Source organism: Oncorhynchus kisutch, linkage group LG12 (assembly GCF_002021735.2).
Source record: "Oncorhynchus kisutch isolate 150728-3 linkage group LG12, Okis_V2, whole genome shotgun sequence".
Classification (NCBI taxonomy): Eukaryota; Metazoa; Chordata; class Actinopteri; order Salmoniformes; family Salmonidae; genus Oncorhynchus; species Oncorhynchus kisutch.
This window is the reverse complement of record NC_034185.2, coordinates 14,205,255-14,220,518: the sequence shown is the minus strand read 5'-3', so window position 1 is coordinate 14,220,518 and position 15,264 is coordinate 14,205,255. Positions and strand designations below refer to the sequence as shown.

General features: G+C 40.9%; 1 protein-coding gene across 9 annotated transcripts in view; it reads right to left on the bottom strand.

Moving 5' to 3' along the window:
- Nucleotides 1-4,184: 4,184 nt before the first annotated feature.
- The window catches only part of LOC109900549 (pumilio homolog 2), a 31,734-nt gene continuing 20,654 nt past the window's right edge, over nt 4,185-15,264 (bottom strand). For 7 of the 9 annotated variants that reach the window (XM_031836939.1, XM_031836940.1, XM_031836937.1 and 4 more), the window contains exons 17-27: nt 15,045-15,179; nt 14,456-14,593; nt 13,757-13,882; nt 13,348-13,419; nt 12,006-12,127; nt 11,512-11,704; nt 8,003-10,997; nt 5,232-5,313; nt 4,986-5,128; nt 4,749-4,863; nt 4,185-4,638 (exon numbers count right to left, since the gene is read on the bottom strand). In XM_031836939.1, the coding sequence (XP_031692799.1) occupies nt 10,866-10,997; nt 11,512-11,704; nt 12,006-12,127; nt 13,348-13,419; nt 13,757-13,882; nt 14,456-14,593; nt 15,045-15,179 (918 nt within the window). In that variant the 3' untranslated portion in view covers nt 4,185-4,638; nt 4,749-4,863; nt 4,986-5,128; nt 5,232-5,313; nt 8,003-10,865. The remainder of the gene's footprint in view (nt 4,639-4,748; nt 4,864-4,985; nt 5,129-5,231; nt 5,314-8,002; nt 10,998-11,511; nt 11,705-12,005; nt 12,128-13,347; nt 13,420-13,756; nt 13,883-14,455; nt 14,594-15,044; nt 15,180-15,264) is intronic. The other 2 variants (XM_031836934.1, XM_031836936.1) reach the window with 1 other exon arrangement.

Sequence of the window (15,264 nt, the reverse complement as noted above, 5' to 3'; positions counted from 1 at the left end):
AAAAACATGTTTTCATTTTGTCATAATTAATTATTGTGTGTAGATGGGTGTAATAAGTCAAGGGGCATGAATACTTTCTGAAGGCACTGACTGTATGTAGCACAAAGACCATGTATGCCAGACTAAGGGTATTACATGTGACAAATTCAACTGAGATCCAGTCAGATTATTCCTACTTTGAGCCCTAGATGGCAGGACAGCAATAGTGAGACCAAGGTTTTCAAGACAAACTCTGAAGTCAGAGGCAGCAATGTGTTATCAGGGCAATTTGTTCAGTGGTGAAAAGTAATTAAGTCAAAATACTTTAAACTATTTCTTAAGTATTTTTGGGTAGTATGTGTACTTTAGTATTTATATTTTTGACAACTTTTACTTTTACTTCACTACATTCCTAAAGTAAATGATGTACTTTTTACTCCATATATTTTTCCTGGCACCTAAAGGTACTAGTTACATTTTTTTATGTTTAGCAGGACAGGAAAATGGTCAAATTCACACACTTATCAAGAAAACATCTCTGGTCATCCCTACTGCCTTTGATCTGGCGGACTCAATAAACACAAATGCTTAGTTTGTAAATTATTTCCAAGTTTGGAGTGTGCCCCTGGCTATCTGTAAATTAAATTTAAAAAATACAATTATGCTGTTTGGTTTGCTTAATATAAGGAATTTGAAATTATTCATACTTTTAGTTTTGATACTTAATTATATATTTATATATTATATATTTTTGCAATTACATTTACAGTAAATATTTGTTTACTTTTACTCAAGTAATATTTTACTGAGTGACTTTCACCTTTACTTGAGTCATTTTCTATTAAGGTATCTTTACCTTTAATCAAGTATTAAGTACTTTTTCCATCACTGCATAGACTGAATACTAATTTAGCAGACACTTGTATGCTATTTTTAATGAGTGCAGAAAACGCGTTAAGATATAAGCAGAACAACAGTTATGGTTCACATAACAATATTCCACTCACATGGACCTATAAATATACATTTAAAAATGGCTACAGTTTCTCTATGAACATGTGAAAATATCTTAGAAATGTGTTTTTGCATGGTAAAACATAGAAACTGGTACAGAAATGTAGTAATATAGTTATTTATGACCTCGGTGATTCAGAGTCAGAGAGATAGATGGTTATTATATGGCTCTGCTTTGTGATAAAGGTGCTTCTCACTGTTACAACACAAGGAGTGTATTGTGTTAGGGAGGTCAATTTCCGCTCCTATTTAAGCAATAAGGGACTAGACATAGGACAAACAACTACAAGGTAGACTTTAGTCTCAAGGCCACACTATATTAATTACATTCAACACAGTTGTATGTAAAGTGTCCATTACATCAAGGTGTATAATATCCACACAGTGCACACACACATGTTACAGATAACATAATACAAATGTGGAACAGTAATACAAAATGTACTTTGATTTTAAATAAACCTGTTCCTTACTCTAAAAAAAACCTTGAAATGACATGTGTAGGATCTTAATGTGACCAGTTTCTCACAGCAGGAAAATAAACCTTAAGCAAAAGGAAATCTGAATTATTGTGTGGATTATAATTAAGAAATATCTGTTGAGATTGATTCATTTTTAGTAAGGGCAAATATATATAAAAATTGAAATTAAAACTTTAGAAGCCTTTTTGATAACACTTTACTAGACACCCAGCGTCATAACATGTTATGACACGGTCATAACCATGTCATAAAATGTCATAACAGCTGACATAACTTGTCATAACCTGTCATATGGTCATGACACTGTCATATGACTCATATATTTACACCTGTTGTGACATATACACTGAATAAAAACAAATGCAACATGCAACAATTTCAAAGATTTTACTGAGTTACAGTTCATATGAGGAAATCAGTCAATTGAAAAAAATTAATTAAGCTCTAATCTATGGATTTCACATGACTGGGAATACAGAAATGCCTCTGTTGGTCACCGATACCTTAAAAAAAGGTATGGGCGTGGATCAGAAAACCTGTCAGTATCTGGTTTTGCAGCATTACACATCTCCTTCGCATAGAGTTTATCAGGCTGTTGATTGTGGCCTGAGGAATGTTGTCCCACTCCTCTTTAATGGCTGTGCGAAGTTGCTGGGTATTGGCGGGAACTGGAACACGCTGTTGTACACGTCGATCCAGAACATGCTCAATGGGTGACATGTCTGGTGAGTATGCAGGGAAATGTTCAGCTTTCCGGAATTGTGTACAGATCCTTGCGACATGGGGCCGTGCATTATCATGCTGAAACATGAGGTGATTTGATGGTAGCGGATGAATGGCACAACAATAGACCTCAGGATCTCATCACGGTATCTCTGTGCATTCAAATTGCCAACGACAAAATGCAATTATGTTTGTTGCCACTGGCACCATGGGACACTCTGTTAACAACATTGACATTAGCAAACCGCTCGCCCACATGACGCCACACGTGGTCTGCGGTTGTGAGACCATTTAGACGTACTGCCAAATTCTCTAAAACGACATTGTAGGCGGTTTATGGTAAATAAATTAACATAAAATTATCTGGCAACAGCTCTGGTGGACATTCCTGCAGTCAGCATGACAATTGCACTCTCCCTCAAAACTTGAGACATTTGTGGCATTGTATTGTGTGACAAAATCACACATTTTAGTGGCATGTTGTCCCCAACACAAGGTGCACCTGTGTAATGGTCATGCTGTTTTATCAGCTTCTTGATCTGCCACACCTGTCAGGTGGATGGATTATCTTGGCAAATGAGAAATGCTCACTAACAGAGATGTAAACAAATTTGTGCACAACATTTGCGAGAAATAAGCTTTTTGTGCATATGGAACATTTCTGGGATCTTTTATTTTAACTCATGAAACATGGGACCAGTTATGGTCACAGTTATGAAAACTTCAGACACTAAAGAGGCCTTTCTACAGACTCTGACAAACACCAAAAGAAAGATGCCCAGGGTCCCTGCTCATCTGCGTGAATGTGCCTTAGGCATGCTGCAAGGAGGCATGAGGACTGCAGATGTGGCCAGGGCAACAAATAGCAATGTCTGCACTGTGAGACACCTAAGACAGTGCTACAGGGAGACAAGAAGGACAGCTGATCGTCCTCTCAGTGGCAGACCACGTGGAACAACACCTGCACAGGATCGGTACATCTGAACATCACACCTGCAGGACAGGTGCAGGACAGGTACAGGATGGCAACAACAACTGCCCAAGTTACACCAGGAATGCACAATCCCTCCATCAGTGCTCAGACTGTCCGTAATAGGCTGAGAGAGGCTGGACTGAGGGGTTGTAGGTCTGTTGTAAGGCAGGTCCTCACCAGACATCACCGGCAACAACGTCGCCTATGGGCACAAACCCACCGTCGCTGGACTAGACAGGACTGGCAAAATGTGCTCTTCTCTGATGAGTCACGGTTTTGTCTCACCAGGGGTGATGGTCGGATTCGTGTGTATCCTTGAAAAAATGAGCTTTACACCGAATGCTGTACTCTGGAGCGGGATCGATTTGGAGGTGGAGGGTTCGTCATGGTTTGGGGCAGTGTGTCACAGCATCATCGGACTGAGCTTGTTGTCATTGCAGGCAATCTCAACGCTGTGCATTGCAGGGAAGACATCCTCCTCCCTCATATGGTACCCTTCCTGCAGGCTCATCCTGACATGACCCACCAGCATGACATTGCCACCAGCCATACTGCTTGTTCTGTGCGTGATTTCCTGCAAGACAGGAATGTCAGTGTTCTGCCATGGCCAGCGAAGAGCCCGGATCTCAATCCCATTGAGCACGTCTGGGACCTGTTGGATCAGAGGGTGAGGGCTAGTGCCATTCCTCCCAGAAATGTCCGGGAACTAGCAGGTGCCTTCGTGGAAGAGTGTAGTAACATCTCACAGCAAGAACTGGCAAATCTGGTGCAGTTCATGAGGAGGAGATGCACTGCAGTACTTAATGCAGCTGGTGGCCACACCAGATACTGCCTGTTATTTTTAATTTTGACCCCCCCCCCCCCCCCCCTTTGTTCAGGGACACAATATTCCATTTATATTAGTCACATGTCTGTGGAACTTGTTCAGTTTATGTCTCAGTTGTTGAATCTTATGTTCATACAAATATTTACACGTTAAGTTTGCTGAAAATAAACGCAGTTGACAGTGAGAGGACGTTTCTTTTTTTGCTGTTTATTATGTGTCATGACAGTGTTGTGACCATATGACAAGTTATGTCAGCTGTTATGACGTATTATATGGTTATGACCATGTTATCTGTTATGATGCTGGGTGTCAAGTAAAGTGTTACCGTCTTTTTAAACCTCGAATACACCACAAGTTTGCATTTTCTGCTGTGAATTTTCTCCTGGCGCAAACCCAACCAACTTCTTTCTCTCAAAAATGAACTCTTCAAACAAATCTGCTGGGTTGAGACATTATTTTGTCTTTGAGGGGAAGTTCCGCAATAAACTCCTCCTTGGTCTTCGGTTTCTGATATCCTCCGTTAGATGTGTTTTTCTGGTTGACAGTGTAGCCTCCCTCATCTTTCTTCTTCATGTTATAGACCATGAGTGTTAACAGGGAGGCAGCCAAGGACAGTCCCACCACTCCTCCTGCAATAATAGCTGCAAAGAGGAAGAATAAGAAGGTTGGGCTACTTGTACCTCAGCGCATCTGTCAGTTGATATGGAGGAAATAATATACCAAATAATATACTCAATAAGTTGGATGTTACCTGCAAGAGCTTCTTTGTTTGCTAGAAGACCCCCGCTCTTTGCCACATTGCCAATGGCTGATCCGTTGTTGTCATCTAGCTTAGGCCTTTTGTCAAAGGTCAAGTCTGAGTCCTCCTAAAGACACAAAAAAGATGGAATATTCACACGTTTTTTCACCTCTATCAAGAGAGAACATATTTTGTTCATAGTGAATTCTTAAAAGACTAATCAATTCTTAAAATACTAAAATGACCTACTGATATTTTATTTCTGGTGTTGTCTGTCATTATAATTGGGACGGTTTTATCCTCTTCATCAATGGCATTGAACATTAAGTCATCTTCACTCATTGTCATTGTAAATGTTGAGATAGTGGTAAACCTCACTGAGCCTTTGGACACTGAAGGGAGTGGAAGCAGAAATGTTTACTAAGAAATGTGAAACCCACAGACATAGACAGACAGACACACACACACCCTGACACACACAATGAATAGGATTACCTTCTGCCCGTTCCCCTGAACCTGAGCCAGAACTTTCCAGATCATGTCCCGATCCATCCAGGTCTTCTGGAGGAATAGAATACTGAGTACAAGGAAAAACAACACACGTACAACTTCAGTGTGGAAATGACCCCAGAAGTCCAACATAAGGCCAGTGTCCATAGAAGCCAATAACTGTGTACCTCTATACCAGTGTTGTGGAGTAATAAACTATATGTAGTTCAACTAGTCATTTAATTACATTTTACAGTAGCTTGGTGGTAGTTGAACTAAATTTAATTCTAGGTTGTGTTTTCATTAGTTATTTACTTTTTTGTCATGTAACGGTGTACAGTGCATACGGAAAGTATTCAGACCCCTTGACTTTCGATTATAGGCTCAAAATGGCCAGAAACAAAGAGCTTTCTTCTGAAACTCATCAGTCTATTCTTATTCGGAGAAATCAAGGCTATTCCATGTGAGAAATTGACAAGAAACTGAAGATCTCATACTACTCCCGTCACAGAACAGTGGCAGGTTCATTAAATAGTACCCGCAAAACACCAGCCTCAACGTCAACAGTGAAGAGGTGACTCCGGTTTGTTGGCCTTCTAGGCAGAGTTCCTCTGTCCAGTGTCTGTGTTCTTTTGCCCATCTTACTCTTTTCTTTTTATTGGCCAGTCTGAGTTATGGCTTTTTCTTTGCAACTCTGCCTAGAAAGCCAGCATCCTGGAGTCGGCTCTTCACTGTTAGAGCCAGTTTGATCTGCTCTGTGAAGGGAGTAGTATACAGCGTTGTACGAGATCTTCAGTTTCTTGGCAATTTCTCACATGGAATAGCCTTGATTTCTCAGAATAAGAATAGACTGACGAGTTTCAGAAGAAAGGTCTTTGTTTCTGGCCATTTTGAGCCTGTAACTGAACCCATAAATGCTGATGTTCCAGGTCCTCAAGAAGTCTAAATAAGATTGTTTAAAAAAAATGAATTTGCAAAAGAATCCCAAAACCTGTTTTCATTTTGTCATTATGGGGTATTGTGTGTAGATTGAAGAAAAACAAATGTAATATATTTTAGATAAAGCTGTAAAGTAACACAATGTGTATGCACTGTATCTAACTACAAGAACTATGCACTGTATCTAACTACAAGAACTATGCACTTTTTATTGCAAAAACAAAATATCACTTGAAACATAGTGTTTAATAGGCTAAATTCCACATTGTTAACATATGACCCCAAAGTGATCTGTTCTTGTGATTTGTAGTCTGACATTTCAGATTTACATATAATTTTTCAGAAAGTAGTGAACTACTTTTTCATAGTCACTTTAGTGAAGTAAACTATATGTTTCTTTAGGATAGCTTTAGTGTAGCTTAACTTCTTCCAGTGTGAAGTAATTGGTCGTTTGGTAAACTATACTTTCAGAGTAGACTCCCCATCACTGCTTGTCACAGAAACAGAAAACAAGGAGTATTTATCATATTTTCATGGTAGTTTTAATGATTTACTGGCTGAATAGTATTTACAGGGTTAACTTTCATGCAACCCTTTGAAACCATGTCATACTAGATTAAGGACTGCAAGAGGAAAGGCTAAAACAATAGTGTCTCAATAACACAGAGCTGTGAGTCAGCCAGTGACTCATGAGGTCTGAAGTCCAGTGCTACGCCAACAACTCGTCGCCCCACCAGCAACACAACATGGCCGATACGTAATGACTCAGGATGAGGCACTGCCTGCAAGCTGCCACTGTCCTATAAAAACACCCAGAGGGGACAATACATAGACTGTAGGGACAACAGCAGTGGCTGGATTTTTACAATGTAAATGAGTGTCAACACACTACAGATTAACTCAGTAAGATAACAAACAGAACATTGGATCTTTTGTATGCCAGGAAATGGTTGGTAGAAGAGTGATTCACAACAGAAACCCCCATGAAGTGTCAGACAGAATCGGCTGAGTGGCTAGAGCCTAGAACTAATAGGGGCATCAATTTGGGAAATAAAATGTTTAATTTTATGTTTCTTATGACATTGTTTTACTAATTGAAGATATAGAATTAGGCCAGGATTTTCTCAGTATCATGGTGACATCACCAACTTCACTCCTGCAGCCCTGTGAAATTCATCTCTTCACAATAATGGTTAGTGATGTACACTCAGTTTAATCCATGACAGTATCATCACACATGAACAAACACTTCAAATGTAACAGTAATCCTGCATATTGAGAAGAAAAATGACACCGATGTACTTTTCAGATCGGAATCTTACAATTGTTCACCTAAAATGTGTATGTGATTGAGTGGAGTCCATACTTTGTTAGGAGGCTTGGTCAAAGGTACACAAGTTGTATTCAAATTCCATCCCTTGAAAGCCTGTCTGAGAGCTGATCCCCTAGCCTATCAAAAATCTTAATGAAGTTCAACTGCCTGATATCTTATAAGGTAATGCATAATTGGTGTTAGGTCTAATGATACAATTCCAATGGCATACATACTGTAAATACTTACTTCTTAACTTTGCATTGATGGGAATGTGATCATAAGTACGCATTTCAAGGTAAAGGCTGCACCTGTTGTAGTCAGTGTTTGTGACCAATAAAATTTGATTTGATAAAATTCACAAGCAATCGATCACAAGGTATTCATATTTCAAGCTGCATATATATCCCAAAGCCTATGTTCATTCACTGCAGTCATAGCAAAGGCGACAAAGAAAAGTACACTGCACAAAGACATTCATGACAAGTAAATGACATTGACATGAGAAGTATACCAGTCTACTCACCGATGTGCCCATAGCAAACAGTAAAGTGGAAATCACTAAAGTCCTCATTGTATCTTGTCGTCTGCAGTGATTTTATTACTACTAGTGTAGGTCTTAAAATGTATTTTCCTTCTCATAGTAGTACAGGTGTACGTTAAACCTACCTGTGGCGGGATTCAAGGCCCCGCCCTCTTGTTTACAGAAGCAAATAGTGAGAATGTCAGAGTCGGACACAGGATCAGAGTAAGAAAAATCTTGACTCAAATTAAATTGTGTGCTCTGCAGAATGTAGACAGACATTCAGCAACCGGTTTAGAAACTACTTTAAAACAATTGATATTGAAAATTAGTCTTGAGTATAAACTGGAGACTGGCAAGAAGCACCATCTACTGCTCAAAACAGGTGATAAGCAGGTCAGTTAAATCCAACTTTATGTTCCAAATTAAAGTACTGTAGTTTGCGCAACACCAACTTCCTAAAAGAAGATATTGAAATAAAAATTTAAAAAGGCACAGAAATAAATGATCAAATGTTAGAACGGTTTAATCATACAGCCACAATTCTGCTTCCAAAAAATGAGTATTTTTTTCTTCATCTAAATGTCTGGAAATGTACATAAGGCCACCTGAAAATGTACAAGACTTTGACAGTGTGACAAAACTCATATGTTCATATTTATATAATTGACAATATCTTACATTTCTTTTGCTTACAAGGTAGTAGCTGTTCCAAAATACAGCACTCTTCTGTACAAAAATAATTCTGTCATATCCTGTGAAGTTTCCATGGCAGCAGAGGGGACCAGAAGCAGCCTCATTTTAAGTACAGAGCATTGGTGTTCCTTTAAAACTGTCACACGTCAGAAAGACAATATAAACAGGAGACGTTATAAAGCTCCGCATACAAAACGAGGCCGACCTTTCTCATAACAGATTTAAAACAAAACCATGTCAGATCGAGAAGCCATAAAAAGATTGTTTTAAAATAACGCTTGATCAAATAAAACTGTATACATTATATTTGAGGGGAAAGGAGTGATGAATATACACACACACATACATCAAAATGCACATTTAGGCAATTTTTCCCCCAAAAGTGTAAAAGACATCCATTTACAGCATCAACGTTTACAAATGTACAACTGTACAGACAAAATAAAAAAGCATCACTACCAATTTATCAAGGCCTGTCAAACACCACAATTAAACTTACACACTTATCAACTGCACATATACTACATGTATTCTACAATTATTCATATGAAGCAAAAGCCATTACTACTAGCGTCACAGAGGAGTTGTATAGCTTTTTAGATGGCCCCACTACTCACCCCACCTAATTCACTTGAATATTCAGACCAGAAGAAAAATTAAAATGAGGAATAACTAAATTAAAACAACCTCATGACGCTCGGTCTCGCATAAAACCATCCTGTTATTTTTCCTCATTTCATTCCCAATTCTACCCTCCGCTTTACATACTTGGGATGAGCCACTTCAACAAAAAAAATTAAATAAAAAAAAACTCTTACCCCGAGCCCCCTAAGCCAAAAAAGCAACCATTTAATATTTACTCATACACAAAGATGCTATACATTTTTGCTAAACTATTTCTACGCAAGAGATGAATATTCAGTACATAAAGATACCGCTTCTAGGGCAGTGTTCATCTCAAAACTACAAGACAGATAGATGTTCCACAAAACATGATAAAGAAATCAGTCAAGTTATTAAAAACCTGTTACAGCATGCCTATGCTTACCCCCCACCCCCCAACGCCCCGCTACGGTCATTTACTGTAAAGATTACAACCAAGTTACACTTCCACTATACAACCCAACCTTGTGCTCTGCTTCTGAAAGAGAATAAACGTCCACGCTACCCGTGTCTGCTGTAAGCCCAAGCAGCCATTGAATGATCTGCGAGAAAAGAAAAGACCGTATAGGTGGGATTTAGTGGAATCACTGCTTACAGATGCAACAACATATGTGCACTGTTCAATAACCATGCCATTTGTCGCCCGGAGCCGACTAGTCAAATCAAGCAAACAGTGTGAGAGAAAGAGTAGGCCAGTCTGCAGAAAAACAGAGGCATAGTTTTTTTTTTTATCGCGGCGATCACAAGCCGGCAAGTGGAAGACACTCCACTAAAAATGAAGCACAAAGCATTGTAGGTGTTCAAGTAGAGACCAGTGGATGACTAACTCATTGGCACGAGAGACATAGTAATCGTCAGTGGGACAGATGGGTTTCATAATCTATCCATACTATGCAGTGCAAGAAGTAGAAATGGATCCATCAGCTGCTTTGGCATTGGGATCATTTTGTGGTAGTAGAAAGATATATATATATATTTAAACACCTGGCTTTTAATTATAACAGCTGATAGTAGTAGTAAGTCTGGGTACAAAAACAAATGAAAAATTGTTTAAAAGGATCACTCAAGTTCAGCCTTATAAAGTCACTTGCTGGTGTAATTGTAAGAATTGTACATTATCAGCAAATGCGGTTCTTTTTTTTTTTCTACAGAGAATTTACAAGGTAAAAAAACTAAATGTACAGGAATTATATAAGAAAAACCAGCCAGTTACATCATAAACAAATTGTGTGTGAGGGGGGAGGGGGGGGGCTGTGCTTTACCCAAGAGATTACCTGCAAAACTGTCTGCTACCCTCCATGGTGGCCACAAGCGATGAGGGTAGCATTAGAGTTGCATGGGTCAGATGTCACAGCATTTCACAGGTGACGTTTAAATCTTTTTGGTAATTCAGAGGATGTCAAAGGTCAGCCCTGATGGCTCAGGAGCACCTCTTTACATAACTAGAAATAAGGTTAGGGGGGCAGCTCCTACTCTGGCCTTTAGTCAGTGGACACAGAAGGCAGGACTACATGAGGCCGTTGGTGGGCCCTCCGATGGGCCCCAGGTCAGAGCTACTCTTCATGTAGTATTTCTCTAGCTTGGCCAGGATGTGCTTGCCGTAGGTGTACTTGCGCAGGGTGGCGATGTGGGGCCGGATCTGGGGGAGCAGAGAGCAAAGATTAATTATACAATTTTTGGTGGGACTGGACCAATGAGGTTTAAAAGTTGTTCTCGTTTTAATTTTAAAAAACAATGCAGTCTGCCTTCCACTTAAAAATTCTGCCATTGAAGGATAGTAAAACATAAAAAATGACAGGACAGCAGTCTGGTCAACATTCCACATAACACTGGACTTCACAGAGCACGTGATTAGGAGAGACTCCTATGGCTAACAATTAGAACAACTTCAGAGTATCCTAACCATGTTGTACCCAAAATCACCAACCTTTGGTTGTATGACAATGAACCTGGCTTAAACTATTCTGATTTAAATGAACAGGTAATAGGAGACGTGGGATGTGCTCACTAGGAACCAAAGCCAAGCAAACAGGCCAAAATGGGACTAACCTTCTCCAATGAGAAACACAAATTTTCGTAGCAAAATGTTTCCCGTTGTGAAACGTATTGCACTAATGAATTCACCTCAGAGACGATGGTATATGGCAACCCACCTTGTGCATGATGATCTTGCGCTGGGCGGGCTCGGCCATGTCGATCATCCGCTGCACCACGTAGTTGGCATACTGGTCCTTCATCATGGTGTACAGGGCGCTGTGGGGGCCGTCCTTCTGGCAGCACACCTCGTCAATCAGCAGGGCCCGCTCGGCACGGGATGAGTGGATCACGCACTTCTCCACCACGTTACTGAAGGAGAGACGAGAGGCTACATGGGCCGGTGTCCTGGACACAGTCAGCCTAGTCCTGAACTAAAAACCAACTCACTGGAGAATCTACATCGAAAACCACCCCTAGAAGTCTCAGAATGTGACTCGTCTCACTCAGTGGAGGCTTGTGTCACTTTAAAAATGGCCTCATTGTAATGGCTGGAATGAAATAAAGGGAAAGCACATCTCTATGGATCTCACTCCCACCAGCTATGAAACTGTATATAAAATGAAGACAGCCCTGTGATTAGTAATGGGAGAACGAAAGGGTTTTGCCTTACCTTGCAAATTTGTGCTGGCTCAGGAGGAGCACTTTTCCGCGGACCTCTGCCACAATTTTGCTCTTATCTTCGGGTCTGCCGTGCTCCAGGACGTGCTGGATGACGTAGTTGCCGTACTGATCCTGCAGAGGGCGATGGAAACAGAAGACAGTGAGCGTGTGTGGGATCACGTTTCCCATTCCCCACAAAGGAAAACAATCAATGACATAATCTTGTAACGGCATTTAGTTCACCCCCACTATGGATTCAATCATTTACAGACAGTTGAGACAGATTTCTGTCAAAAGAAAATCTATCATGACAACCCAACAGAATTGTATCAATAGCACCACATCATTACCACAGATTAAGGTCAAAAGACCAGAGAGAGGCTAGTGATTTGTATGGGACACAGGACTATACAGGTCCACGAGCAAACAGCTGCATCTCCCTTCAGGGATGGCTGATAAGACCGTTATGGTTGTGAGGAAAAACAACCCAATACACCTAAACCTGTGCAGGAAGACAGACACTGAAACTCACCTGACCAGATAATAACATCAATAGTGCCAACATTTGACAATCTTAAATGACAATTCCTCACGAAAACAGATAAATGCCAAAATGTTACAACTTCAAATCATTATTTCTCACTAATGCTTTAAGATACAAATGTCCGATATAAAGTCAAAATATATTTTTTAAGTACATGTTTTGTCCTGGTTTCTTGAAAAAAAAAATATATATATATATTTTTTTTTATCACCCATGAGTATCATGCCCCCCCCCCCACCTATTTGATTTACAAACCTCCCCCATCATTTGGCATAATTGCTCTACATGGTCTGATGGACTTTACCCCTAAGTTCCAAGAACCCACAATTGAGTTCAAAGCCTATCAGACAATCCATGTCAATGTTGGGGAAGGGGGGTCCAAATTGTGGCAAAACAAATGCTGTCGACTTAGGGAGTCTTTCTACCAAGCAGTGAGGAATAAACATCAGAGAAGGAAGAGAAGAGAGCAGGAGGGAGGGGGAAAGAGGAAGAATCAGGAGGCGCCCGTGACCTAAGAGAGGGATTATCTAAACAGAGAGAGCCGAGAAGTGGGGTGCTGTGTATCCTCTACGTGACAGAACAGATTGTTTAGAAGCAAAGGAGAAAGAAAAAGTGGCGAGGGAGGAAGAGGCGTGCTCTGAGTTTAGAGGAGGAAAGAGGCCTGCAAAAGAGGGATAGAGAGTTTAGTGACGGTAAAAAGGCCTGTACTGTGTTAAAGCACACTGGTTGTTGAGAGAGAAAAGAGAGAGAGGGGAGGGAGGTGACACGAGGACAACGTCCGCGTGGGAGGGAGGCGAATTGCTCTGACCTTAAACAGTGCGTCGCTGGAAACTGTATAATATGTTTTGGGTGTCATCTCCAATGAAACGCCTTGATATTTCTAGATGGAATAAGTGGGGGGGAGGGGGTAAAATTAACATAGGTCAGAGGTAGAAATCATTGACAGCATTCATACACTTATCCTTATCTATCATTAACTGACAGGGCTCACAGTCATGTTCGTTAGGCACCAAAGGGAAGAAAACCTACTGAAACAGGGAGGGACTGCCGGGACTTGTCCAAAGAGAAAATCAGACACAACCCAGGCTACACAGCAACACTAACAATGAAAACATCACAAGAACTACAACACACACACAAAGCTCATCACACTGTCTGTATCTGGGTGACTTGGGCCTAGTTATGAGGAGACCAGGGGCTTAACTGGCTGCACTTACCTGGCCGAGCTGCTCAGAGTGCTGGTGCAGCTCCTCCAGGATGGGCAGGGTCTGCTCCTGGGTGCAGTGCTCCAGGATCCTCTGAATCACCCTGCAGCCGTAAGGGTGGGTGGACAGCACAAACACCTACAGGGAAGAGACAGACAGCACACCTCAACAAAATGGGTGGAAGGATCCCTCAGGTCTAGATAAAGTAACGCTTCAGATAAATGGAATTAAGCAGAACATTGATTAAAGCGTAGAGTATGTTGTCATTAATTTGTTCAATTAAAAAAATAAAACTTGAAAAGGGCCAAATGGGCCAGTCCATACATTGAATCCTAAGGAGAAAACATTTATACTGTGTGTCTGGGTCAATTTTCAACAGATTAAGATTTCTCTGAAACGGGCAGGTACTGTTATTGGAGCTGGTCCAAAAAGAACAGATTTTAGTTTCCAGTTGTAAAAAAAGTGTTGCTGCGGAGTGCCCTGCTGAACACGAGCCTATTCACTCTGGCTATGTACTCCGATTTCAGAGCACTCTCGTCTGAGTGTGCCAGCGCACAGAATTACTAATGAATTTACAAACGCACAACACCCATTGAATATGGCCGTGTCAGTAAACGTCAGCAAAAATTTTTTTTTTGTTGCCAACAGAATCTCTCATTTTCTGTTACAAAATGTTTTTCCCATTGTGTGCCCTATTGAATGGGCTCTCACCTGGCCCTGGAAGGCGTCGATGATGAACTGCAGGGCCTGGGGCTGGACACACTCGATACACTTCTGCACCACATGGTTCCCGTTCTGATCCTTCACACACTTCAGCACGTGGCCGTCCAGTTCTCGTACGATGTCACTCTGAGGAAGGGGATAGAGGGAGAGGAGTCATCTATCCATCCCTCTCTCACATCCATCTATCCATTTTCAACCCGTCTAGGTCATTCCCATAGAAATTGAGTCATTCTATTATTCGGCTTCTACGGTACATACATCCATTCTCTTCCTTCTAATGGCTCATTGATAACAATCTAATTTCTACCATAGTCCTTAATGTCAAGGGCAATTTCAAAGAAGCTTAAGGCTTTTCAAAGTGGACCGAAAAGGTCACAGGATCATATTACACAGGTTTCTATCCATCCACCATGCTTACCGGAGAGTCTTATCAGAACTTATCAGAAGACAGCAACTGATAACCCTAGGGCTACGTCATGGTCAAAAGTAGTGCACTAGAAAAGGGAATAGGATGCCATTTGGGATGCATCCTAGAAGCAATAAAATAAATCTAATGAGAAGTGAAGATCCCACTTACAATTACCTGCTGGTCAGAGGAGATAGACTCCAGGGCCTTCTGGATGACCCGGCAGCCGTACATCTGCAGGGCCAGGGGCAGCACGTGGCCGCGGATACGCGTGGCCAGAGCCAGCTTCTGATCCGCACTGCCAAACTGCAGAGACAAACAATACTTCAATGACAGCGACTTGAAAGTTTGTTCGTTTTGATTGTTTGCATTATATAACGTCCAGTAATTT